Source organism: Eutrigla gurnardus, assembly GCF_963514095.1.
Source record: "Eutrigla gurnardus genome assembly, chromosome: 23".
Lineage (NCBI taxonomy): Eukaryota > Metazoa > Chordata > Actinopteri > Perciformes > Triglidae > Eutrigla > Eutrigla gurnardus.
The window spans coordinates 9,337,111-9,364,248 of record NC_139934.1 but is presented as its reverse complement, the minus strand read 5'-3'; the positions used below and the strand labels follow the sequence as shown (position 1 = coordinate 9,364,248).

The window sequence follows — 27,138 nt, the reverse complement described above, 5'->3', positions numbered from 1 at the left end:
CTCAATTCACACTATTCTGTTTTTCAGAATGCTTTGATCATTTATTGTGGATAAATGACAAGAATTAAACTAAGTATATTTTACTTCACAATTACTCTTAAAACATCCTCAGTCCATCACCCGTGGCAACACAACATACTATTTTCCTGTCACAAAGATTAATCCGAGTATCAGAGTACCGCTTGGATAGATGAGTCATCAAAATACTAATTTAATACACTTTTCACTGAGCTGTGCAGCAGTTAGTGATATGTGAAGGCAATGATCTCATAACCCGCTGCACATAAACACGGCTAATTCTGCTGGATCTTCAATTGTGCTTGTTTTAGATATAATCCATAATCAAATATGAGCTTAATTAAATTAAAATATATATCAGGTTTTATAACTCAGACTACTTCCATTTTCATGTACAGAAAGCTTATGGTTTAGTATCTGAGGCTCCAACATATTGTCTCAACTGATTGTCCAACAATGAACATGAAATCTAAGTTATTTGTTGGTTGATGTTGTTGATATCCTAACATATATATTTAACTGCACTTTCTGTAGACCAACTGTACATTTTTGCATGTTCATCTATCCTGCTATCCAGCAGCTAAACTATTAACTGGCACTTAATTAATGGAAAAAATATTCTTTCCAGGAACATTCTTTAGAATCTGTGTTACCCATTAAAACATTGAGACTAATAAATTAAGCTATATTCAGTTTGTTGACAGAAACTTCCAGACGATTACTGACTGATCCGGCTACCAAGAGTCTCCTTGTAGCAAGAATATATCAGGACTCGTAATCATGAAGCCTCCCAGTACAAAAAGTTGCCTCTTGGGACGAAATTCAAAGAACATTCTTAGAATTAGGCACGGCAAGGCAAATTTATTCGATAGCACCTTTCAACAAGGCAATTCAAAGTGCCTTACATAAAACATTAAAAGCATTGCAGAAAACACATTAAAACTAGCAAATAAAATATAATAAAATAAATAAAAACGAATATCAAAGGAATAGAAATTACAGTGGTATGTAATAAGTTCATAAATTGTATTGTTTGCTGAAAGGCAGCGGCAAACAGAAAAGTCTTCATTCTTGATTTAAAAGAGCTGAGATTTGCAGCAGACCTGCAGCTTTCTGGAAGCGATATGTGGTGCGTAAAAACTGAACGCTGTCCCTCCATGTTTGGTTCTGTCTCTGGGGACACAGAGCAGACCTGTCCCAGACCATCTGAGAGGTCTGGATGGTTCATAGCTCAGCAGAAGATCAGAAATGTATTTTGGCCCTAAACCATTCAGTGATTTGTAAACCAACAGTAGTATTTTGAAATCAAGTCTTTAACAGAAAACTGATAAAGATAGGTATTAACAAAGTATCTCAGCCTTTAAGAGAGCTCCTAAGGTGGAAAGAGTAGGCAGGACTAATAAAAGACAAAGATAAAATGGTGGAAACACCAGGAGGTAGGACAACTATTCTCCAAACGCTGAATGACAGTCAGTCAATGAAACGCTACAGATTAGATTGTGGAGGATGAAGTTTGTGGTCAATTTCATGAGAGACTCGCTCACATCTCCCTCCCAGCGCAATCATGCTATAACGCCAGAAATGAAAGTGATTACAACACTAAATTATTTGGCAACTGGAAGAATGCTAGTGTTGATTAATAAATGTAAATGTCGACCAATGCTGCTGCTAATATAGACTGGCTAGAACTCACAGAAGCCGATGAAAGCTGAGCCACTTTTCACCCGTTAATATCAAATAGATTATGTCTGAAGGGACTAAATTCTATGATTAGGCTTATCATCTTCACTCATCATTATCTCTAAGAGTGCATCTTTCAGGTAGTTAACCACCGATGATCTTATAGGCCACTTTTAGCTGAGTGATGCTGAGTTTTAACAGAGGTCGAATTGTGTATAGCAATGATAGATGTTGTTTATTTACACAGACAGATTGATGAATGAGTATGACACCAAATGAGACCCCCAAAACCTTAAACCAATCATTCCCACTGTATCTGTATGTAATGTTCTTTTCTGTGCTGTCCAAACATTTCTCTTTTGGCCAAATAAGGCCATCACAATAACAAAGAACGACCATTATCCCTCGCTGCCGTCAAAACTTGAAAAAAAAATGACAAGAAAAAAGACCACACTCCTGCTGCACTACATCTCAATCCCACCAAATAGGAGGTAGAAAAGTTGAACCGGAGCTAAGTGAGACCAAGAAGAGTTGTTCTGTTCTGCCTTTATCTTCTTAATGAACCTGTCACTCTTGTGTGGACACAGCTACTTGCAGAGTGTGTGCTGAAAGCTGCTCGGATCAAGTCGGGGGCTACGTGGCTTTCCGCACTGCAAGCAGACGTTAAATCTGAAGGGGAGAGCTGTAGTAGCTGAGAGTTGTTGAGGAAATGAAAGGAAAAGCTGTTTTTCCTGCTCTCTGAAGCTGAGGCCTAGAAATATACCATGTGATGCCTTCACTGTAACACAGCAGAGAGCCTGTCTGGTCTGCCGCTGCTTCTTAATGTCACACTTGTCTCACTAGAGCTTCCTATGTGCTTTTTAAGCATCAGCTAGCAAAATAAAAAATAAAATGCACAAAAAGTTTGGTCTCGACACCACTGAGACCTGAAGAGTTTTTGTCACATCTGATCATCTACCATCAACCCTCCATACATGTCAAGAGAATAGACTAAGTCTCTCTGAATGTGAACAAACTAGGTGACATAAGTATCACAATGAAATGTTCAGCGATGCTACAAAAACAGAGCTTTACCAAAAGGAAATATCACAGCATTTATCACACGGCCTCTCTGCCTATTCACATGTATTTGGGACATGTGCGTCAGGAATTAGAGCACCATCCTCCAGCCGGAGACACGAAATGATCTGCTTATGTAATTGACAGACATATTTTCATATTTAGGGCTGGTAATTTCTGGTTTGAAGCTGCTACTATTATCAGACTGAGTGGGCGGCTAGCGAGGGAGTCAAAACACGAATACTCCATTTTCCACCACCATTTCCTGCAATTGACTATCTTGAGTTCTGTCCTTGAACTCAGCACCAGAGGGTGTTTTGCCAAACTACAGAGATCACTGTCAGGTGAAGGAGCTGATCACAGCCCGACAAAAGCTATGACTAAAAGGTAATGAAGCTGTGAGCCGAGAGCAGGACATGACAAACTGACATCTCTCCCGTAGGACCAGATCCACTTTATAACGTCACTGCCCTTGTTGCAGAGACCTTAACATCAAGGCCTCAGTTCTTGATAGCTCCTCAGCACAAGTGCAATTATTCATAAGTCACATCATGTCTCCTCGTCCTTTGGGCGTACAGTTGACAAAGAGGATGAACTGAAGGGTAAAAAAACAAAGTGAGTCAGAGGGGACCAAAACAACTATAAATCAATCAAACTACCCAACTGTTAATCTTCCGCCCCGGCATTAGAAGATGCACGCTGAACACTAATGATGAGGTGATTAATTGATCATCGGGAAAATATATGGGTAACCATTTGGATGAATTAACCATTTTCAAGCAAACATGCCAAACGTTTCTTTCAGTATCTGCTGCTTTTCTCTGTTTTATGTCATTGTAAATTAAAAATGTTGGCGTTTAGACTGTTTACCGGACAAACCGCAGGACCTGAAGACATCACTGTGGGATTTAGGTAGGGCTGCAGCTATCGATTCTTTTTGTAATCGATTAATTTAGCACTTTATCGATCGATTAATCGAGGAATCGGATAAAAAAAAATTGCGTTTTTAAACAACCAAAACAAATAATGCATAACGAAAATGATGTGGCTGTAAAATCATCAAGCATTTCTAAAAAAAATAAACAGAGGTATTCATTCCAACTCCAAAATTTGGCTCCAAAACTAAGCCCATTTATTAAGTGCCAGTGAGAATTTAACAACAATACAGTTAAATCAACTTGGATAAAACATGGATAACATTTAATTTACGTTTTGTTTTGCCAGCAATGGCCCTTTCCTCTCCCTGCCCTAAATATGTGTGTATATAGTGTACTTCTTCTGTGCCATTTATGTATTTAGCTTTCTCTATCACTACAGTAACTGTTTGACCATTCTTTTCTCTGCTTTGAACTCCTCCGTCCGTTTGGGCAAACACAACAACTCACGGCCAAGCGTAAATCAGGCTTTCCGATTGGCTGTAAAAGCTGCTACGGGAGCCAATACGAGCGTCCGATGCATAAACGTAACTCTATACGTCACTCGCAAGATGGCGGATGAGAAGTGATCGATATACAACAAAACGGATAAATGCGCCACGGAGACGAGGAGACATCTAGTCACACATTTTACTACTTTACGCATTCGTTTTGTTGTCAGAAATAAATCGCTCACATGGGCAAGCAGGATACCGTTGTTTAGCCCCGATACTCTCTGTCGTTTACGGACATTCTGAGGCTGACTTTCCGCCATCGCGCCAACTAAATTCAGAATGAATGACCGTGTATGACGCGCTGGTGCTTCCTGAACAACGGTCCGTGTGGAACAATCGGATCCCTGCACATAGGCGCGTCATAGGAATTTAACGAGGCTTCGAGGCAGATGTTTTGCCTCGAGGAATTTTCATAATCGAGTTAATCGAGTAACTCGATGAATCGTTGCAGCCCTAGATTTAGGTAATAAGAAAGTGCATTATTTTCCATTTCCATTTTATAAATCAAAAGATTAATCAAGCAGGTAATCCAACTTTTCACCGTTTTTGCTGCTCAAATGCAATAAATCAATTTCATACACAAGAAACGTTATCCTTTTTGTATCCAATTTAAAAATATAATCCAATCAGCTTCGTCTCCTCACTTTATTTGGTTGCATTTTTATCTTAAAATAAAAATACCATTTTATATACATGAACACAAAAAGTAATTTTATAGTAGCTTTTAAAGAGTATATAATATTTGTTATAGAACCTTGGATTTTTTGTATTTTCAGGCATCATTTTGTATGTAGTTAATGTCATAATGTTTAGAATGTTCTAGTTTATTAAAGTTACTAATCTATACTATGCATGTGTTATAATAAATCTTAAATATGTTCCTATGCAGTGCATACCTTTTGACTAACTGTGAGTTCCTCTAAAACCATCATTCAGTTTTGCAAAAGAATCCAGTGGGAATATAAACCTCAACTTCAAGAGAAGGTGGAAGCAAACATGGACAAAATCCTGTAAACTCATTGGCAATGAGGTGCACAAGTATATTTAAATCCTAAATACCAATGGAATTATCGTAGTCAGCACATTCAATTATTGAGAAGCAGCTTGATGATGAGCAGTAAAGCCAAACTTGAGCGCCAGCATGCACAGCTAAAGCACTCGGGGAGAAGAACAGGTGCTTCAAAGAAACAGGAGATCTCAGGTGGATTTCTCTGATTTAGTCTCTGCTCCCTTTTTTCTCCCAGATTACCGATGGCTTGCGGAAAAAAAAAAAAAAAAAAAACACACAGCTCAAAGAGAATGGCATTTCAATGAAGAGGAAAAGAAGGCCATCATGGACGTGAGCCAAGCCGTATCATCATCCTCCAGGGAGGTGCATTAACAGGTGGCGAGTGATTTGAAACGAAGGTTTAACTTGTCTCACTTTCAGGGTGGTGGTGGTGAGGTTAGACAAATCTGGCTTTAAAGTCCCGGTGCCAAAAATATATAAAGAACAAAAACATCATTGGATTTTAGATTTTATTTCTTTTATCGAGAAATACTTTCAACCAAACAGCCAATCTACCATTCCTTACTTAACTGTGAAGTGTGGTTTGGGTGACATTAAGTGTATGTTTAAAGGCTCTACATGGTTGCCTGCATGCGGTTCTGTTAAAGTTGTACAAAGGCAGTTAAAAGGTGAAATCCTTTATGCAAACAACAACATTGAACAGGTTTACTGATATGCCAACTGGAGCAAAAGCAGCTTGTTTACTTTGCCCACGGCCCAATTAGTCTATAAACAGATGCTAAGAATGAGGAAAAATAACATGTACAAAAACATTTGTTAGGCTTGAACTCACGTCGTTAATAGCCCACATGATTCTGTTTTCTCCATTTTTTTTTTTTTAAATGGCTGTAATTCTTTGACATGTTTTTGCAAAATAAATTGGGCTTCGATAAAAGGAAATGTTATTTAAAGCCGTGAGATCTGCTTGTTTGAAAATATTTCGGTAAGTGAAGGAAACAACTAAATTTGAATGATTGCATTATGTATTCAATTAAACCACACAAACATGATGAACTTGGAAAATGCATAAATTGAATATCTTTGACCAAACATGGTGTTAAATAGAAGAAATCAGAATCCTATTGAAGTTCAACGGTGGAGCTTTTGTGTCTTAAGTCCTGTTCGGTTTGCTCTCGTTAAGATTTTGGCCACATTGCAGATGGTCACCCCTGAGCTGAGCCTGTGTGTGAATCCTGTGTGTGCGAGTCCTGTGTGTTTGTGTGTGCTTGCTTTAAAGTGGACCTCATCAGTATTCCTCTCACTGTGGAGGAATTAGATGCCAGAACACTGCTTTTTCTGCCAACTTTGATCCCAGCCCTCCCTTCAGGACCAGTAAGGTGGTCAACAAACCACACTCGTTATAGCTCGTTAATGGACCGACACAGGGCTCGCAGCCTCGGGCAAAGTGCAGTGGGACTCACATGCTTGGTAGTGTTTTGTATGGAGTTTAATACGCATCTCAACCTTACCAACTTTCTCCGTGCGCTCACGATGCTTTAATCAATTCCAGAGAATAACCAACAAATTAGCTCACCCCTCGGCTGTGAAATTAAAATAATGGTCAAATACTTTTAAATTTGTGTGATAAAGAGCCGACCGATGGATTCTTGAGGTTTACAAGAGGGTGCTGGAAAATAATTATACCGGTGAATAATGGTTCCTGACACATTTTCTTCTTCTTTTTTTTCCTCACTTCAGTTACAGGCGTTGACTTTGAAATGCCATGGAACATTCATCATCATTATTTAAATATCTTCATTTTAATTGAACAGGATATGAACATGTGACATTAAGCCGTAATGAATTTCTGTTCAGTCAATGAATATTAACTTACTTCAGGTCTTCAGAAGCCCTCGCACGGATCAGAGGGGTTTCTACTGAATGTCCAAACACGGCGCCCTCCGAGCCTGTAAAGAAAACATGACATTCATATAATCCATAAAAAGACAAACGAGGATGTATTTACTGTGGCTTGTTGTCGAACGCCCATGCTTGGCACCTAATAAAATGAGTATGTGATATAGTATAGTCTTATATGTATATTACGATATAAGAAACTGTCTCAGGGTGCAGTTTGGTTTAAACAAACTTTCCCTGTTAGGTTTGATTTGACCATGTGTTCATTTTGGACAGATTTCTCAGACATCAGAAGATTATAAAACTGACAGTCCAGCACTTTTACCCGTGACAGTGAACTTCTCTGCTGTCATGATGACCTCCTCCTCGTCTGCAGTGAACAGCAGTCTGCCTCCATCTTGACTTCGTACCTCCAGCCTCTGGCACTGGGCCTCCACAGCCTCGGGCCCTGAAGAGGGAGAGACATCCAGGTTGGTGCTTTTCAACACAAAGCTACTATAAATACTACTTATTATACCTGAATGAGCTGCTGGAAATAAAAGTGCAAAACTCTAATGTACTGCCCTGTTCACTATTTTATGAAAACTTATTGTTTAATAATGAAGAAACCATTAAAACAACAGATTTCCACCTTAAGAGTTTTAAAGTCTGCAATGCCAACAAGAATGTTCCTTTTGTAAATGGCGCTGTCAAATAAAGGTTGCCTCATGGCTTTGCAAATCAGCTTTGAGAAACTATGTTTGGGCATGTAAGACTATTAGCAATCTGAAATACTGTGTAGAGTGCTTGCTCTGCAAATGAAAGGCAGCTAACAAAGCTGGATCAGCCATGCTTTTACAATGGATGGAGACAAATAAGTAATCTTGTGAGGGATATTAATTCCTGTTCTCCAGACTTTGGGGTTTTTCCAGATGTGCACGCGGAAACTTTTAACGTCTGCCTTTCCTGCACTCTCTCCCTCGCTCTTCCATTAATCCACGGGCTGCGACGGCTGGGGAATTTAATTATTCTCGCCAAGTTTCATCTCATTTCAGACAAAAACGCACTTTCTACAAAAGTAGGCACTAATTTTCCGAGGAAGGTCAAGCGTGACCAAAAAGTGTCATATCACCAGTCTTGTCAAATCAGCATCAACTCTCGACTTATGTTGGCTAAGATCAATAGCTATTAATGTTAATAAGCAGGTCATTTGCTTTCCAGTGATCATTAATCATGTAAATTACTTTGGTAATTTGGACTGACTGATGGTTGAACTTGATGATAATAAGAAAAATCCATTGCCCTTTCAAGAAGAGCATCAAAGGTTAGTGTCTGAAGAGCAGTCGTTGCTGAAAGCACAGAGGCGATTAAAAAAGAATTTAAAGATTGATTGTTTTTTCGCTAATCTTGATTCAAGTCATTAATAAAATAAGACCGATCAGGCAATTTACAGTCAGGCCTGGATTAATCCAAGATACATTTTCAAGTTGTACATAGAGAAACACATAAGGGCTGAAACCAATTTAACACGCAACACAGATAATTACGTGATTCTTTCAACATTTAATGACACGGAGGAAGAAAAAAAACCTGTTTAAACTACCTTCAAGCCACACCCCAGACAGTGATGTCACAGCAGGTGTTTCCCCATCAGCTGTCAATTTATAATTTCACATAAAATGGATCAGTACAGTAGTCAGAACTGGAGACTTACCCACTGTCAGCTGACCAGTCAGCTGACCTTGGTCATTTCTGGCATTCAGTGTTACGTTCTTTTCTGACCCCAAGACCAGGAAGCTGTCCTAGAGGATGAATAAGAAGATGGGAAGAGAGGAGACATGTTGCATTAGGTTGTTTGTTATTGGGATACCTTGAGCAGGTAAAATCTTTTCTTAATTTTTTTCTATTTGTATTGGTTTTGATAACATTGTGCTAAAATAATCATTGAGATCGACTGATCCTTTTAATAAACATCCCAACGACTTCAACATAAGAAAAGAGAAATGCAGGCTGACAACCACACATTACTAGTGGATCATAAGGGATGATTGAAAGGGAATATTTTTATCATCTATTGGTTGTTTTTCTTGGAAAATTCACACATATATACTGTGAATAATTGCCTATTTACACATCCAGCAGAAGCGGTGCAACAGCATTTATTTGGAGTTGTGTCTCTCGCTCTGTTCGGGTAATATACAACTTTTTGCTGCTAAATGCCCCACTGTGTTCACTGTCACTGTGTGACATTGTACGCTAACTCTCCAGCAGCAAACATCAGATGGTCAATAAACCAAAGCTTTTTTTTATTATTTATTTATTTTTCTTTACAAATAACAGCTGCCTTCTGCATCAAAAAGAGAAGATTATGAGACTGGTGAGAGTGAAAGAAACTGTAAAGTTCCAGCTTTTAAACCAAAACAATGAGATAAAAGATGTGAGTTGGGTTAAAATCCTCTGTGGATTCATGACCATGAGTAAACCCTTTCAAATCATACACATATAGTCATTCCATCCATTGTTCATATCAAAATATTAGTTAGGGCAGCTTTAGGAAAAGGAAATTTGTTGCATTTAGTTAAAGTTTCACATTTGAGATGACCGTAATATGGTGATGCAGTCTAATAGGTTTGATTACCTTCATCCTCACCACAAAAGAAGCGTCAAATTGTAGCAGATTGTCTCAAGCTTATGTGCTGTAACTTTGCAGAGGTCGTTTGGTTCATTTTCATTCCCCGCTTGCCCCTTCCCAATATAAATGCGCATCATGAACAGATGTTCTCCAGGAAGCACGGCATCATGAAGAAATTGGAGTTCTTGATTCAAAGCAGCCCTTTAAAAAGTGTTTATAGATCCTAAACTGTTTCCTGAGGGCCGTGACAGAGATGCCGTTGCTCTGAATGGCTTTTTAGTCACTGCGCCCATTGAGGAAGGTCAAGTGCAGATCAGAATAAATGCACATAAATGGAGCCTGTTGTTGGAGGTGCAGTGAGGCCCGTCAGACTGAAAAATTACCATGGCTTCCGTAAGGCAAAGGATGCTCACCTGCATACAATGAATAACATCACAGCAGAAAACCAGAGCACGGCACACTGCCTCGATGAAATAGTTTAAAAACAAAGCAACCTCGTATGATCGCACTACCTTCCTGTGAGTGAGTGTAAAATGAAGACTTAAAGCAAACATTAAGAGCTCTGCTCAGGATTTCACTGTAATCCTAACCAAATATTTGCATAAATATTAGAATTTTAATCATTTTTGATTGTTTTGCTAGAGGCAAATTTGCATACTGAGATGAACAAGTAAATATAACGAAGGGAAAATTGTCATCAGTTGAAAAGCCATGCTTAATATGTCTTCATTTCCCCCATCCAAATATTAAATACTGCAGGCAGGCTGTTTTAATGCAGGCTGTTTTGGAACATGTTACTGTAAATACACTGTTTTTCAGTCTAATACCGTTAGCAAAATGAAATTGGTTCTTGCAAGCTCAGTTTGAGGGAAGTTTCTGATCTCTGAGGCACTGCTGCAATTTGCTCCACAAAGCTTTCGTTTTAAACATGCGGACGGCTTCAGCCCTCGTCTGCAGACTGGTGCTTACAATCATATTTAGTGTGCAACTCGAATGCAAAAACGGAGAAGGTTCAGGCCGATAAAGATGCACCTGCATCTGATGCTATTAATAGATCAGTCAGGGTCCCCTGAGATGATAAAGAGAGCCAACAGTCTGAGGAGCAGAGATTTGATTAACTGTATCTGGGAACTGTGTTGCCTCATACGACATTGTTTCTGAGACAGACAGTTAAATTCAAAGCAGGGATGCAATTTCAGAGTTGATTTCAAATTGCAATACTAGCGTCATACTGAGAGAAAAGATTAATATGAATACAATAGTATGAAGAGTTATTACAATAACAAGTGGACACTTATTTGGGTCATTTATTTCCTCATTCCTCTTGTGAAAAACAATGCATACATTATTATGTGTTAACTGAAGTTTTATTATAATTTGAAAAAATGGAAGTTTTTATTCGTTTTGTTTTTTTTAAAGAAAGCAACAGATTATAAATGTCCATGTCAGACATTCAGGCATCATTATGGAGACCAAGATGTGCAGAAGTTGTATAAACTATACATCCGTGGCTTCCTGCCTCCATTTATCCACCTGCTGTTGCATCAGTGGCCTTTAAACATGTGCAATCTAATCAAAGGCCAAGGCTGCAGGCTAAACAGTCCAGCGGCTGATTTTTTTTTCTCTAAAGATGTCCAAGTAGAGAGGAGAAATTCATCAGTGAAACCAGCTCTTGCAGTTCTTAACATAAATAAAATACTTTCATCCCAGTGGTCCTTTAAATTCACTGGAATACATCAATTTACAAAATAGACTACAACTAACCAATCTGAGTCGACTGACCACTCTGCTGGAGATATGAGCAAATCTAATTCGACCTCTATTGTCCTCAAGCAGCAGCAGCCATTATTACCCTAATGCATGTGCAAAAAAAAGGAGCTTTTCCAAGTCAAATCCCAAGACTTGTCTCCTTTGTGTATCCCTTTCAAGTGTTTTCAGAGAATCTACGGGAAATCAAAAATGCATTAGCTCAAAAAGATCAAGATCTTGTGCAGAGAAATATTGTATACTGAATAATTTATCTTCCATTTAACTCTTGACCAAAACAGAGGCAGGTTTGCTATTGATACACTCAAAAATATTCAGATAAAACTTGTGTCAATCAAACTTCAAAAACTGAACAGCAACAAGTTTATATTCACATATCCAGCTATACATAAACATAAAATGGAAATTGCCTAGAGAAGCTAACCATTTTACAGTTTAACAGCCATTACACCAGCAATGCTCGGGTTCCTCTGGTAAGTGGCATATTTCAAAATGTATGAAATTACAGCAGCTTTGTTGCTTTCAAATGGGTGACATTTTAAGCATCTAATGGATTTCACATTTCTGCAATTATAGTAGTATTGTGGCTTTCACATGTATAGTTGGAGCCTTTGAATGACAATCATGCTTAGAAATTTCACATTAATGGTGGTTCAGTAAAATATTTTTCATGGTCCTCATATTGGCTTCTTTTTGCTAAAGCAATTCACATGTGCATGTTGTGCCCCATCTGAAAGCTGACAGGCTGATGGATTGATAGGTAGCTAAACAGACATGCATAGGGGAAGCCCTCAGGGTGAGGAAAAATAATATACGAAATACTCCATCCATCCACCTGTCTGTCAAATTTGACAGAAAGCTTAGCAGGTAACTGGAAGCTGCTGCAAAAAAGAGGCCAACACAGGGTTTTCCCAACCAACTTTTCCTTGACTGAAAATGCCATTAGGTCAAGCAAAGATGTAAAGGAGAATTCATAGAAAGAGATAACTGCGATGCTAAGAGGATCCGACTGCACTTATGACAGCAGGCCGTTTTTAGCTACTTTATTTATAACCCATTAACAATCCAAATGCAGTACAAGTCCAGCAATGATTCCTGTCCAAAACCGTCACAGCTCCTCGGAAAGACTTATTCATATTGTACAATTGAACAGCAACGGTGGATGTTACGACCAAATGATGCATCGCTTTAAATAAAAGGAGGTCCGAAGCACATTTCCTTGAGATCTAGGGAAGTCAAACAGCTCTTATCGATATCTTACCATATGGTCACACATATTTAAACAATAATAATATTCGAATGCTACACAATGCCAACAATTTCAGATGTCAAAGCAAAAAAAGGGGGCTCTCATTTTCAAGTCAGAAGTCAGATAACCTACATAACCCAGTAAATATTCTGTACAGCGGTAGGGTTTTTATATTAGTTCTCATTTTACAGGGTTTGATTTGCCTGCTGCATAAGTGCAGCCATATATAAAGCTGTACTTGAGTTGATTATACTCAATTCTTGACTAGTATCAATGCAAAATTGGTCTGTAATAGAGAATGTAACTGAAAATGGCCTGTAAAAAGTGTCTGCAAAACTCCACTCAACATATTTGACGTTTTTGTTCTTTTTTTTTTTTTTTACTTGGCAGGGATTGCAACCAACCTAAACCGTTTGTGCAAAGTTAGCAGCTCTCATTTCACCAAAAATGCTACTGAGCATGCTGATTCAAGGGGATACTTAGCACGTAATTTGCTGCCAGCTATCAGAGTCCCTGCCAAAAACACAGAGGGAGTTATTTCCACTTGGTTTTCACAGATTATGGCTTCAGTCTTTGCTGAAGATTCAAAGCTCTGATTGATCCAGAAGTGAAACTAAAGCTTTGAGTTCAGCCTCAACAGCAGCCTGGACTCAGTTAACATATATATATATATATAAAAAAAATTATATTTAACTTCTGTGGTTCAATACAGAGTTCACTGCTGTTCGTGGTAATGACTTATTGATCATGGTGTTTATCTGACTGAAGAACAGCACTGTGCACTGTGGTGTAAACTCATTCGATAACCATAATCCCTGCTCTCACAGTGCTTGACATATTTCCTCAGGTGAGAAATATCGAGTGACCCACACAGATTTTTTGTCCTGCAAATATCTCTGGTGCCAATAGATAAGGAGGCACTGCACAGCCTGTCTGTAAAACAAGACACTAAAAATGTCTGCAGGTGGTATTGCACCAGGGGAATGAAATATTGGCTTTGTTCAATGTTCAGCTGGTCGCCTGCTGTAGCCTTGAGGTGTTTGCTATTACTAAGCGCACAAATGTTATATTTAAAATCAACATTTAGCTCCAAATAGAAGATCAAAGAGCAAGAACAAGGCAAATCCCAGTTGTTTCTCAATCTGCTGTGGCAAATTGTATCCACTATCAAGCCACTTCCCTCCATAGACGTCCCTCAAAAAAAAAATCACATTTACATTGGAAACCCCAGTTTCCAGTGCTTGAAATTGCTTTCTGCACCATGCCTAATCACTGAAAAAGGGGATGATCCAACTGAGCGTCTGTGATTTGTGTGGGAGAAGAAAATTTGGATCAACTTTGCACTGGAGCTGTGTTGGTTAATCTACTAAACATCAAAGAGGAGAAAGGGGAGGGAGGAAGTGGAAGAGAGGAATTTATCGCGTAGGCTTGATTGGAAATCCAGCAGGGAGACTCTGGTCCCTCTGTAATCGTCTGTAATCTCCTGTAGGTTTGTATGTGGCCTGAGAGGAGCTGAGAGGCAGCCTATTACCAATCTCCTGCCGATGGGAGGCCCTGATAGTGCAACGTTGGAGAATGACAGGAAATTAGGAGGAGCGGAGCACAGGACAGAGAGAGACAGAGTGTAATCTCCCCTATCCTAGCACAAATATAAGGTAACACCCATGTATCGTCTCGTCAGAGCTCCAACGGAAGCACGCCTTTGTGGCAAATTAATTGATCATAACTTCCGCAACATTGTGAGATCAATACCAGCTTGTATGCAGCTGTGGAGAGAGGTTTTCACATGCCTTTGAGTCAATGATTGTTATTCCTAGTTTATCAGTGCTACAAAGTATTGATCGCCAGGAAAGTTAAAGTTGTTGAGAAGAACAAAGGGATCAACTTACCCTTCTGGACTGGATCTCGTTCACATAGAGAGGCAGGAGAAACTCAGAGATTCCCTCCAGACGAATCCCCTCCTGGTCCAACCGAAGCTTTCCCATTCCATCCTGAAACACAATCGTGATCGTCAATGATATCGTGACGAGCGGTGCCGACTTCCTCATTTGATTTTAAAGTATTCTAGCTTTTCGAATGCATAAAACATTTAATCCTGCTGTTGCTGAACTGCATTAGGAAGAGCAGAAGCGGCTGCGCGCCAGACGGGCTTGGTGGACAGGCAGCAGCGTTGAGTGACAGGGAAGAAGTAGGACATGACATCAAGGTGACACAGATGCTCAGTGGTGTCAGGGTGACAGGCTGCATGCAGTGGGAGGCCGACTGGGGAGAACCAGGCTAATGTGGCAGCTGTGGAATGTTGAGAAGATTCATGAAATGTGAAATACTGATGTTAAGATTATTGTAATGATTCTCATGAATAGATATAATCCTTAAAATAGTCAGAGATTTTTTGGGGGGAGAAAAGACAGCAATGGTATCACTATAACTGGCTGGATTGGTACATGTGTGTTTCGACGTATTCGCTTCTTAACAAGATATTTCTGAAGTTTAGTTTTTACCGATTTTTTGGACGAACACGGCCATTGGTTTTCATTCACTTCTGTGCGGCATGAGAATCAGTTAGAGGGCTCTTTAAAGTTGTGTATCCAAGACCACAGGCATCAAATCTGTGTTTGTTTTATTTTTTTTAAAGATTTCCTGCAGCCTATGAATTGGAGTTCAAGAGCGTATTGATTTCAAGAGTCTGCAGTAAATTACATCAAACAATTATAATGTAACTTTCACGAAAGGTTAATGCATGCTTGATGTTCACTGTGATGAAATCCACAACTCCAGCCTGCTCATTTATTTTCATATTTTAAAGATATAAAGGAATGCAGTGGTTGCTTGGACAGTTTAAAAATAAATTGAAATATATAAAACAGAGCGGCGAGGTTTGAAAAATGGTGTTGATAAGAAAATGGGCTAAAGCCTGCAAAATCACTGGTATGGTCCTTTAATAAATTATGAGCGGCGTTTTCCCCAAATTGTTTTTGTCTGGAAGCATGGTCACCAAGCTAGGTGTTTTTGGCTGTCCAAACTCATGTCAATAAATCTTTTTCACAGCAGACATTTTGGCTTGTGCTGTCTCTCAGCTTTGTGGAACTAATCAAGAAAAGTTGTTTCAAAAGAGATCTCATTATATGTTAAAAGTTTGAGGTAAAAAAGTGCATATTCACCGGGGAGCCCATGCCGCACTAGTGTATTTTTGTGTAACTAGTCGAACCAAATAAAAGCCATCACAACGTTTCATCAATCCTGTCTTTCAGGTCGTCCTGCAATATCAGGCTGCCTTTCTCTCTCAAAATAATAGCCTATTGATTAGAGAACAGTCTGCTTCTGCCCTACAGTCCGTCCACAAAATATGACATCATGTTTATTAACAGAAAATGGCTCTATCCACGAACTTGGACGGAGATTAGGGGTGTGAATCTTTCGTGATTCGATTTCAATTCTGGGAATCACGATTCAATTTGAATATAAATTTTCGATTCAGTCCATGGGTGTTATTTTTCCAGTCTGCTGTGTGCTAATAAAGGCAGTTTGATCATGACATGAAAGCAGATTGTGTGTAAGCTTTGAGAGTCCTTATATTTGAAAAGGTTGTACCCAATAATTGCAATACTGTAAACACACAGAAACAAAACATGTATTAATGCTAAACTTGCACAAACATTACATTTTTAATTTCTCAGAAATGTGACAATTTAAAACAAATATTGAATTGTCTTAAAAGAAAAGAAGAATCTTTTGAGATTCTTAAAAGATAAGAGAAAGTGGACAATGTTATACCTTGCCACACCATAATGAGCAAAGTGAAGTTTGACAGCAGCTTTGTGAGGATGTGAGTGAACAGACGGGCCCGGGGGGGATGTGTTGAAAGAGTCCATAGTGCAAACTGCAGAAATGGATTGAGATAGTAAATTATAGAGGCGGAGAACAGCGAGGAGAGCTCCATCATACATGGTCGAGAGCCAGGATTGGGGACAGACAGGAGGACAAAGTCAGAGGAGCGGTGAAGGTGGGTGGAGAGCGTGGAGTTATTTGTACTGTATGTCAGCAGCCAGACGTTAAAGACCCTCCTGTGCTGAAGTGAAGGTGATGTGGTGGGTGGGATGAGTTCAGTAAAAGCTGCTGTCAGTCAGACGAGTAGGAGGGAGGCAGGACAGACAGGAGGGCGTTACAACAGCGTGACACGCTCAAGGCCTGGATGAGTTGCTCAGCATCAGTGAAAGAAGAAATTAACAGATAAGCACGATGAATCTGAGGTGGAAGATTTAGCTTTGTGAGATTAAAAATAAAGTGTAGTACTACAGACACCCAAGGTCACACTGTTGTCCTTAACAAGCACAAATAAGTTGTTTTGTGAATGCCATGGATTGGCCTCATCACAGCCGGACAAAACTGCCCATGTGACTGATTTTTGTTTGTTGATTTATGTGTCTAGATTTCCTTAGAAAAACACGACATTTACAGAAAGCAGCTTTTAACCATAAAAGGTAATTTTACCAGTTATATGAGGGCTAATTGGCCTGCAACAATAAATATGATGTCTCTTTTGTGGCTCCAGAGGAGCTCTCTTAAGTGTTAGAAATTAACCCTGCAGACTACTCTGACTTGGAGAGTCTTAGGTCGCATTCATGCAATAGAACAAGGACGGGAAAAAACAATATAAGAACCAATATTCTTACTTGAGAGGATTAATGCATCATTCCCTAGTGGTTAACCCTAGTGCTGACCTTGTAATCACACCAGATAAAAGATAGTAAGCTACTTTTTTGTGCCCTGTATTTGTAGCAGCATGATACCAAGTGAAACCAGATACAAACAGCGTATAGCTCCGACAAAATGGGCTGAATAAATTGCCAATACTGGATTTCATTTGGATGTAAGCGCCAGTGGTGCTGCTTTGACGGTCATTCTGCAAATAGTTTGTTGACACCAAGTGGCAGATCTCAACGTGATTCTTTTTGCCCCCCCCCCCACTCCCACTGCAGCAATTTAACAATCAACCATCTTCTTCATAGGCACGGCGTGTACCTATAAGATGAAAGTTCACATAGTTTACTCCCTTAGGTTTTGAGAAAAACTTTTTTAACACAGATGATTTTGGACAGTAGCTGTCATCGGGCTGTGTAACACAGCCAGGAAATAATGTTCTCATGCCAAGGCATACAGCTTTCAATACCAATATGGGAGGGTGTCGTGGCATATGTTTACTTATTGAGCTGCCGAGTGCTGGGAGATGGGGAGCAGCGAAGTACATTTTCTGGAGCGACACCAACAGCACTGATAAGGTCTTTTTACTCATGACACAGATTGATGGGAGCCGAAGGAGTAGAGGAATGATAGCAATCGTCGGGGGACGCATCCGTCACAGAGGGGGGATGCTGCCATCGCGAGTATGTTGAAAAAAATGCTAAATTGTTTGCATTGTCCCTGGAAATGTCACAGGAGCTTGGAACATCTGCCTGTTTGGTTTTCGTTTCAGATTAACACAGTCTCTATCAGCCTGCTGCCAAGTCTTTATCAAATCCACACGAGACAAAGCATACATCAGCATAGATGGTGCCTGTAACACATTTCAAATGGCTGCATGAATAAACTCCTCCACTAAGGCTTTGTATTGAGGTCAAATTAGAGAGAAGTTAGTGAGTGTTTCATTCTCTTCCTGACCTTCAGACAGTTAACTGTGTAAAGTAGTAGAATGACATTATTTGAACATAATCATTGAGGCTAAATATGTTTTTTGTAATGTCATATCATTATGATGATATTGATATCACTGTAATATTTTCTGAGAACACAGTATAGGACTATTTTTCTTCAAAAAACTGTGTACTGTATGCAAATAACTTGTATTAAGTCCATTAATTGGCAGAAAATAATTTTTAAAGTGATTATTTACATTATTTATCAGCCAAAATTCTGGTCAGAAGATCCAAAATAAAAGCTTCTCTCCAGCTTCTCATAAAATTCATAAAATAAAATTAATTCTTTGTTTTATTTAATTGCAAATTTCATTCAAAATGAGCAATTTGAAGACATTGGATGTTATTTTTGACAAGCATTTAAAAGAAAACATTTTGAACAATGCTGTGCTCTACTCACCACTGAGAAATTCATGACCTTTATGATCCAGACAGTGAGGGCCAGGTTAACTATCATGGTGACCAGCAGCAGCAGCAGAAAGAAGTAGAGGCATCTTTTCCTCCAGCCGTACAGACCCACTGGGTACACGGCATCGCAGCCCGGTCGCTGGAGATGCAGGGATTGGGACGCGAGGATAAACTGCTCCTGGGTAATCTGGCAAACAAAGAGAGGAGTTTGTAGCCGTTAGCTGCTGTCAAGAAGATACTCACTCCATAGAAGCAATCACAAACCAGTGGTGGTTGGTCATTACCTTACAAGCGCCACTAAAAAATGACTCCGGGCTGAGGAATGTGAGGTCGCAACATAAAAATCAAAAGGTGAGAGCATGGCATGAATGCAAGCAAGCTGGGGTATTACTACAGCCTGCAACACTTGGTGATTAAATGAAACGAGAAGGGGATATTTCTGGGAAATGCTCTGGGAGGAACTGATTTATTATTGTTTTTATAAGGGTTGCAGAAAATAACTTAACATACATCGGCCCCACACACTTTTAAAAATTGAACCAGCAGCAGGGTAATTCATCAAGCTCTGTGCCTACAAGACGAGGTGATTTAGGTGACTTTATTTTATTTAGGAGATAGCAAATCAAATTGCCCACTGAAAATAAACCCAAATGGTGGTGTGTTTTATTCAGCCGGAGAGGGGAATCATCAGTCAACATTCATCAATCACAAGTTAGCGATCAGTTATGGGAATAACTGGCCCAGAAGTGGAAAAACTGCATATTTACACTTATTATAGTGATTAACGTAAATTACAGTCCTGAAAAGCAAGGTGCTTTACATTTCTGGTTTTATTCATGCACATGAAAAATAATTTGCATGGATGTCACAGCTTTGTTTTCAATGCCAATTACTTGTTGACATTTCGTCAAACTGAATTCCCGCGTTCACAAGGAAAGTCACCGTGAGCACAGCTTCCTGCACCTGACCAATTTACCGCTCCACTCTGACTGATATCTTTCTAACGTTACTGCCCATCAACCTTTCTGGGGAATACACTTCACATGCCAGGTGCTTGTACGCATTGTGGAGCTATGTCTAGCAAAAGATGTGAAAATGATGGAGATGGTCGCCACGGGCAGTCAGTTCAAGACTTAAGTAAAGGTCATCTTTGAAGCCCAAGTCTTCATGGAGGACATTTCACATTATGAACAAATTACGGGCTGCTTTCCTTCCACTTAGTACAAATGAAAACAGGAGGTGTTTTATGGGAAAAAGAGTGTCAATTTGGTGCCGGAGAAATGTCCTCCATCCTGGCCGAGTAACTAAGTGCCTGCCAGCGAGAAACTGCTACATACAAGCTCTGATCGGAGATCAGAGAGGATGATGTCTGTCAAGTGCGGTCATCCAGGCGAGAGCAAGCAGGAGCTGTTCTCCAGCCGATCGTGACCGCGGGTTGACAGCGTGAAACTCCCCCATCACAGGGTGCGACGCTGGCTGAGCCCTGAACTGTTCTGTTCGCCGGTTGTTGGGATGAATTCATACCGAGGCTGCCCGCCATCCTACCCTGTTACAAAGATAATTAATAGAGCAAAGCACCTGCTGGTGCAAACCGAGATAAAATGTCCAGCAGCCGCAGCAGAATGTTTTATTATGTCCAATTATGTGATTTTTTTTTTTTTTTTAAGTTCCTCCTTCTTCCAAGGAGCAACTATTAATTCTTCATGCTGGTATAAAATACTTTAATTGCATGAAAAACACATCTATAATTCACACACCTGCATCATTTTTTCCCAGTGAGACCTCAGCAGTGTAATGTATGCACAACCTCATGCCCCACATGCCTTATTCACACTCAACACATCCTATTAGCATAGGACACCGATGGCTTGTATCTTTAGATTGCATGTTTCCCTGAGAGCTCTCATTAACTCTGGCAGAGCAGGCAAAGACTTTTTTCCAAGAGGAATAAGTGACCCAGGTTTAAATAGAGACAGGAACTGTATCATGTGCTCCTCTTGAGTTTGGATATAGCTGCCACACAGAGCTTCAGTTAACCTGGACACAGTATCTCTGCCTGTGATGGCACTTATGATACGTTTGCAATAAAGCAATATCCTTTACATGATTGAGCAGTTGATGAATTTGAGTGATTATAAAACTCATTGGATATGGATTGGTTTGGAACACTGAGCATCAGGCAGCGTGTGGTGTATCAGCAGGTAAACAGCTGGTGCCAAAAATAGAGATATGTCCTTCAGGCTTTCCAGGAATTCATAGGAAAACCTCCAACGCCTTGACTTTATGGCTGCAGCTCACAATTACTTTTGTTTATAATGTATCTGCTTATTATATTCTTGATTAATCAATCAGAAAATCATGGAAAATACCCACCACAACATCCTAGAGCACCATGTGACTTATATTAAATTAACTATAATGTTAATAGCAGCAAATACGCATTTGAGATGCTCTTAACCACCCACATTTGCTTTGAAAGATGAGTTATCACAATAAACAATAAGGGATTCTCATCTGTTTTGACAAGAGAATCCTTGGTTGTTATTGTCATTTTTCAGGCAGAACAGTCAAATACTCTCTGGCTTCAGCTTGTCCAATGTGATGATTTGCTTCCATATGTGATAGACAACTGAATACATTTGGGTTCTGGATTGGTGGTTGGAAAATAGAAGCTTTTTGAATATTCCGCCGTAGATTCTGGGAAATTGTATGATTTTCTGACATTGTTATACAAACAAGAAAACAACTGAGCAGATTAATTGATTGTAAAAAGAGAGTCAAAGCACTTGAAAGAATAAAATCCAAACAAGCTTTAGTTAAGCAGTAATACTAGCCTATTACAGGAAATTGCAGTCATTTTAAATTACACAAAGCCAATTAAGTTTAATGTGCGTGTGTGTGTGTGTGTGTGTGTGTGTGTGTGCACTGAAATCTATATTTCCAAATCTTTCCCATAACTGACAGTTCCTTGGAAGGGCATGAATGAGTGGACACTCTCTAAACCAGAACAATAACACAGGGTAATGCACTTCAAACATGGCATCTAACAAGAGTCTTCATCAGCCTTTCCTCTGCCTCACAACTTAATCAACTCTTCAAGTGACTCTTTCCTTGGACGATCAGTTTAGGTCGTGTCTGCCGGCGGTGGCAGATGTCTCACAAATGGATGTTGTGACTTTGCAGCAAATACAAATGACCCATGTCGCCGGCCTAGAAATGTCAATGATTCCAATTTAACCAGTGACACAGCTGAGGGACAAGAGCATTATGAGAAGCACTTAAACAAAAGGCTGAAGACAAACTCAGTGCAGTGTAGCAGGATTTTACAACCACAACTTTACGTTCAGTCAAACCTACAATGAGTTAGTACAGGTCATCTTTGAGACGCTTCAAGCATCCCTACACTCCCTTTAAGACTCTAAAAACGTGTACATTCAAATAACACAGAGGAGAAATAAATCAATCTTTTAGCCTACAGCCATGCCCCTGCTGGACAGATTCAGTCTATTTTCACTCCAATGTTGCTAGGGGAAACTTCAGCACTTGTAATTTCTATGGCAACCCACTGTTCCCAATGCTAGTGGATCCTGTGATTTTTTCTTTGCAAGAGTTTTAATGCATATATTACCCCGGCCCGAGCCATGCCTCCTAAAGCTTATTCACAGAGCGAATGGGGGAGTGCATCGTGGCTGGCATTTTGTCAATCTGTCATTTCAGCATGCCGGTCACAGCTGACATTCACAAACAAGCCGGACTGGACTGATCGAGATGTCCAACTGCATGCGGGTGTGAGAAACAACTTTGACTTTTCAGAAACAAACTATTGATTAGAAAAGGGAGCTGCGCAGGCATGTCACACCATGTTGAATGAATCCCATTTATCAGTGCATGTCAGCTTTAGTAGGTCTGACAATTAACACTTTATGTGCAAAAGCATTGTTCCACAAGAGTGACTGAAAAAAAAAAATGTGTGTCCACTGGGTAAAGCTCTACTCCACAACTGTATAAATAATAATTTTGCCCTTTTACTGTAGGAACTACAGAAACACTATTAAAAATTAGAATATAGAAGCAGTAGACAGTTAAAGGTCACTGCGGGGACAGAGTGACACTTACAGTTTGAATCTCTTACCAAACTTAATTTACTCCTATCACAATTTTCAATAAATCCTCTAATAATCAAACCCAATCCAAAATGATGATTAGAAAGGTAGTAATATTCTAATACAGGGGTTCAGCAATTTTCTTTGTTCTGTTAAAAACTGTAGTTTTACCTCTTCGGATCTCCAAAAAGGACTCAGTCCTAGAGAAGATAATGTTCTTCAACTGAACTGCTCACACCTAATAGACCCAAAAGAAACCGCACTACTGACCACAGGGAATGGCTTGTCTATCACTGTGCTTTCTGTATCGGCGAGGCCCGCTGCCAACTACAGATGCCCCATTAGCATCTAACAGAAGTGATTATGTGTGCTCATGCTGATTGAAAAAAAAAAATCTAAAGTGGTTTCATGACTTTTCTTCACACACCAAAATGGATTTAGATGATTTGTTTACCCTGCCTTTCTTCAGCCAAAAGAGACACAAATCATAATAAACAGCAACGTTTTATGTTGAAGTCATTATTTCTTGCTACATACAGTATCGTTTAGGACTTTTCAGCAAAGCAAAGATCATTCTGTACATAATCAAGTAAAACATGTTGATGTGTATACTACTGTTATTTTTGCTTGACATCTGTGATTCAAAGTTAATAGTGTTTTGCAACCCAGTGGCTGAAAACAACAAATACAACTATGCTGCTGACAACCGAATGTACACACAATTAGAAGTCTGGGACTAATTCAGCGCGCAAACTTCCAATCACAAAAGGTCTTCGAGACCATTTTCCTCTATGTTTCCAGTCCAAAAAATGAGTGCGTCTGCAATCCTCATCCTAAAGGTTAGTTTAAGGGACAGCTTGGCCAGCTACAAATATACGAGTAAGACAAATCTCAACAGATTATCACAAAGGGATGGATCTGACATCTACCCAAAGCTACAAACATGTAGTTACCATTAATAGAAACTTACCCACGCAGTAACTCGCTTCTCTAAAGGTACAGTAAGTAATACAAACCGCTTTCTCTGTTGGAAAAGTCCTTGAGGATTCGTTACGCGGCCATATTTATCTATGCTACTTCATCAATACACTTCAAGTTTCTGCTGAGATCCGACTGTGTCACTTTCCTTTTTGCTTGGGGAGGGAGGAATGGGGTCCTCGGAGCTTTGACTACAGATGTTACAGCTGGATCCAGCCAAAGCTAGCAATTACCCAGCAGTCCCCTGCCCACTGCCAGCACGCCTCATCTTCACCAATTAGCGTAGAGGGTGATATTCTACATGCTTTTTGATCAAACAGTGACATGCTGCAGAGGCAGCAAAATGCAGCTGAGATCCCCCTAATCAAAAGAAAATGAGACTTGTTAATGCTTGATAATGTTAATCAGCAAATCGGCGAGCGCTCTCTCGCTCAGCGGTGCCATAGGAGTCCCACAGGGCTGCCTCAGCAGGAGGTAAGAAAACATTTGAGATGCACTAATGACTGTAAAGCTTGCACTCATTCATCCTGTGTGCGATCACTGCACAATCGCCGAGGCCGACACAGGGAGAAGGGATGGACACAATAACGCTACACGTCTGTCATACAGTATCAAAGCACCCATTCAGTTTGGCTCCGTGGGCTTTTTTAGTTTGATAGAAAGGCCTCATCAAAGAGACAGACAAGCCCGAATGCACGACAGTAACTGGGAAAACCAATTATACTACTCAAATGTGCAACTCAAAGCACTGATGGAGCCGTTTCACATTCTGTTGATGAGACAATCAGGCATGTGAGTGAGGGTGCTGCTGTCAATAGTCGCTCCACTTAGATGTGAAATCCAATTTTTGTGGCTCCATCATCTCTGGCGGTGTTACAATAGCGGCGGAGCTCGTCAATGGCTTCATCTTCCGACAGCGTGGCTGCCCTTTACGGATAGACGTCAGGACGCGTTCTTCAACTGAAAGCGACAAAAAGGTAAACCCTACCGCAAGCGCGAGACCGGCTGGGATCAAAGATCTCCAATAAGTTCGGGACGAGGAAAGGTCGCAGCTGTTCAATCAGAGCACACAGCCAATAACGCTGAGCGCTTCAGACTTCCAGAATGCCTTCTTGCTGTTACACTCTGCTTTTGATGAGACTTCTATGCACTTGACAACATTAAAAAAAGTGTGCAAAAGAAAAAAAAACCCAGTGTTGAACTTGGCACCACTGACATTTGCATCATTTGTTAATGTCAAGAGCTGGTTTTCTTTTGTCTCTGAACGTCTGCAGCTCTGTCAGTTCCTTCCTCAGTGTTGATGATGGCTGTGGCGGGAGGGGGCTGCTGATGTAAACAGACAGACATTTCTCCCAAGTATACTAGCTTTCCTGACTAATCCCTAGGAAATCCTTGGAGGGTGCAAAAAAGGGCCATCTTGGACAGCACCCCATAGGCGTCATTTGCATTCATCAGTTGAAAGCACGGGGGGAAGTGGCAGACTGAATAGTTATCAACAAACTCTAATGCCACAAAAACTGTTTTAATTACAGATGATGGTGGTTCCAACAAAATAAAAGCACAAACATGACAAATCAGCTGCGAGACAAACGTGCCTGCGTGTGGGATGTGCTGGATCAGCTCCGTCAGCGTGAGCAGGAGTGATTTCTTGAGTGATAAGTGTAACAGTAGCTCTGCTGTGTGGGGTTCCTGACACTGAGCTGCTGCTTTTTTTGTTTTTTTTGGTGTTTTGCACTGCAGCACAGAGTAGAGATGCACATACTGTACCCAGAGGTTACTGCCTTCCACTGCCAGAGAGGAATGATAATGAGAAAACTGTGCAGGCAGAATATTCATAAGCTGTCACATTACAGTGATTCTTGAATAGGAGCACGCATGGAATATGAGGTGTAGAGCAAGAGGAAGATATGTTAAGAACTCCGGGCGGGCTTTCCGGGGCGTTTGAGCGCAGGTGAGTGGTTATTAAGCACCGTGTGCCCTGCCTGGAGAGGGGAGATGCAACGGCTGCAAGACCAGACAGTCTGCATTCATCTTTAATTAGAGGAGATTTATAATGGAACAATTGAAGCAGCGGGTGCACCTGTTGCAGAAACTCCAGTTTGGACTGCTGAATAAAACAACAGATTCATAATTCATCAATAGTAACAATTCAGTATCTGACCCGTAAAGGAAGGTTGGTTAAACTAACGTGAACTTAATCCATTGCGTGACTTCGCGTCAAACGAGTCCCCATTTAACACAATATTAACAGTTTATTTAGAAAATGTAACTTCCCCCCCCACCATTGTTAGCTTACCTTCAGCGTCTCTATGTCGAGAGTTGCCGACTGCTCCATGTTACAGTCTCATTTGTCACAGTTACATATTTCCACAAAGTTGAAACCAAAGCTAACGGCAAGAAACGTAGACCCTCCCGCCCCCCCGTGCGCGAGCGAGCTAGCTGCAATTCGACATCCAACGGAAACAATTCACAATTGTTTTGTCGACATATTAACAGTACTTTGTAGATTTAAACGCCGTATTTTCGTTTAAAAAACAGCTACAGTTTTAATTAAGACGCGGAGGTTCAGGGGCTTCCGTCCGCTGCTCACTTTTCCTTCCAGGAGCTGGCGTTGAGACGATTCGCTCCCCGTTCAAAACTCAGCCAGCGTCAAGTCAGACAGCACGAGGAGAGGAACTTCCGGTACGGGATTTCAAAATAAAGATCACAAAGGTTAGCATGCTCATGTATCTCTGCAATATCTCTACAATATTACGTTGTCGTCATGTAGGATTTCCCCCCCAGTATACTGTGTAAATTAATCTGCAACGATGCATCATAAATTACACATATTTTTGTTCGTTTTGTATATAAAACCTTAATTTGAAAATAAACTACAGCTGTCAGATAAATGAAGGACAGAAACCAGTAGGCAACAATATATTCATTTGAAATGTATTGGAGTAGTAGAAAGTAACATATAATAAACACACTCATATTAAGTACATATACAAATACCTAGACACTGTACGTAAGTACATCACTTGGTAACTATCCAATCCTGGGCCCTCTTCACATTCAGTTAAACTGAATAAATATCAAATAATGCATTTAAGACTATACCCCACATTTCATCTTGAAAAATAACTAATTTAAGGGAGAGTACACATTTTATTCTGAAAGTGTGGCATTCTCCAATTTCCTGTTTTATCATAGTGAGCTTTGGCTATCTTGACACAAGTCAAATCCCATTTAGGAC

At 40.1% G+C, this 27,138-nt stretch overlaps 1 protein-coding gene across 1 annotated transcript in view; it reads right to left on the bottom strand.

Annotated features, from left to right (window-relative positions):
- The window catches only part of LOC311009209 (zeta-sarcoglycan-like), a 30,257-nt gene extending 3,935 nt beyond the window's left edge, over positions 1-26,322 (bottom strand). The window contains exons 1-6 of the mRNA XM_084003233.1: positions 26,197-26,322; positions 18,812-19,006; positions 14,608-14,709; positions 8,785-8,872; positions 7,417-7,539; positions 7,069-7,141 (exon numbers count right to left, since the gene is read on the bottom strand). Of these exons, the coding sequence (XP_083859359.1) occupies positions 7,069-7,141; positions 7,417-7,539; positions 8,785-8,872; positions 14,608-14,709; positions 18,812-19,006; positions 26,197-26,235 (620 nt within the window). The 5' untranslated portion in view covers positions 26,236-26,322. The remainder of the gene's footprint in view (positions 1-7,068; positions 7,142-7,416; positions 7,540-8,784; positions 8,873-14,607; positions 14,710-18,811; positions 19,007-26,196) is intronic.
- Positions 26,323-27,138: the final 816 nt, after the last annotated feature.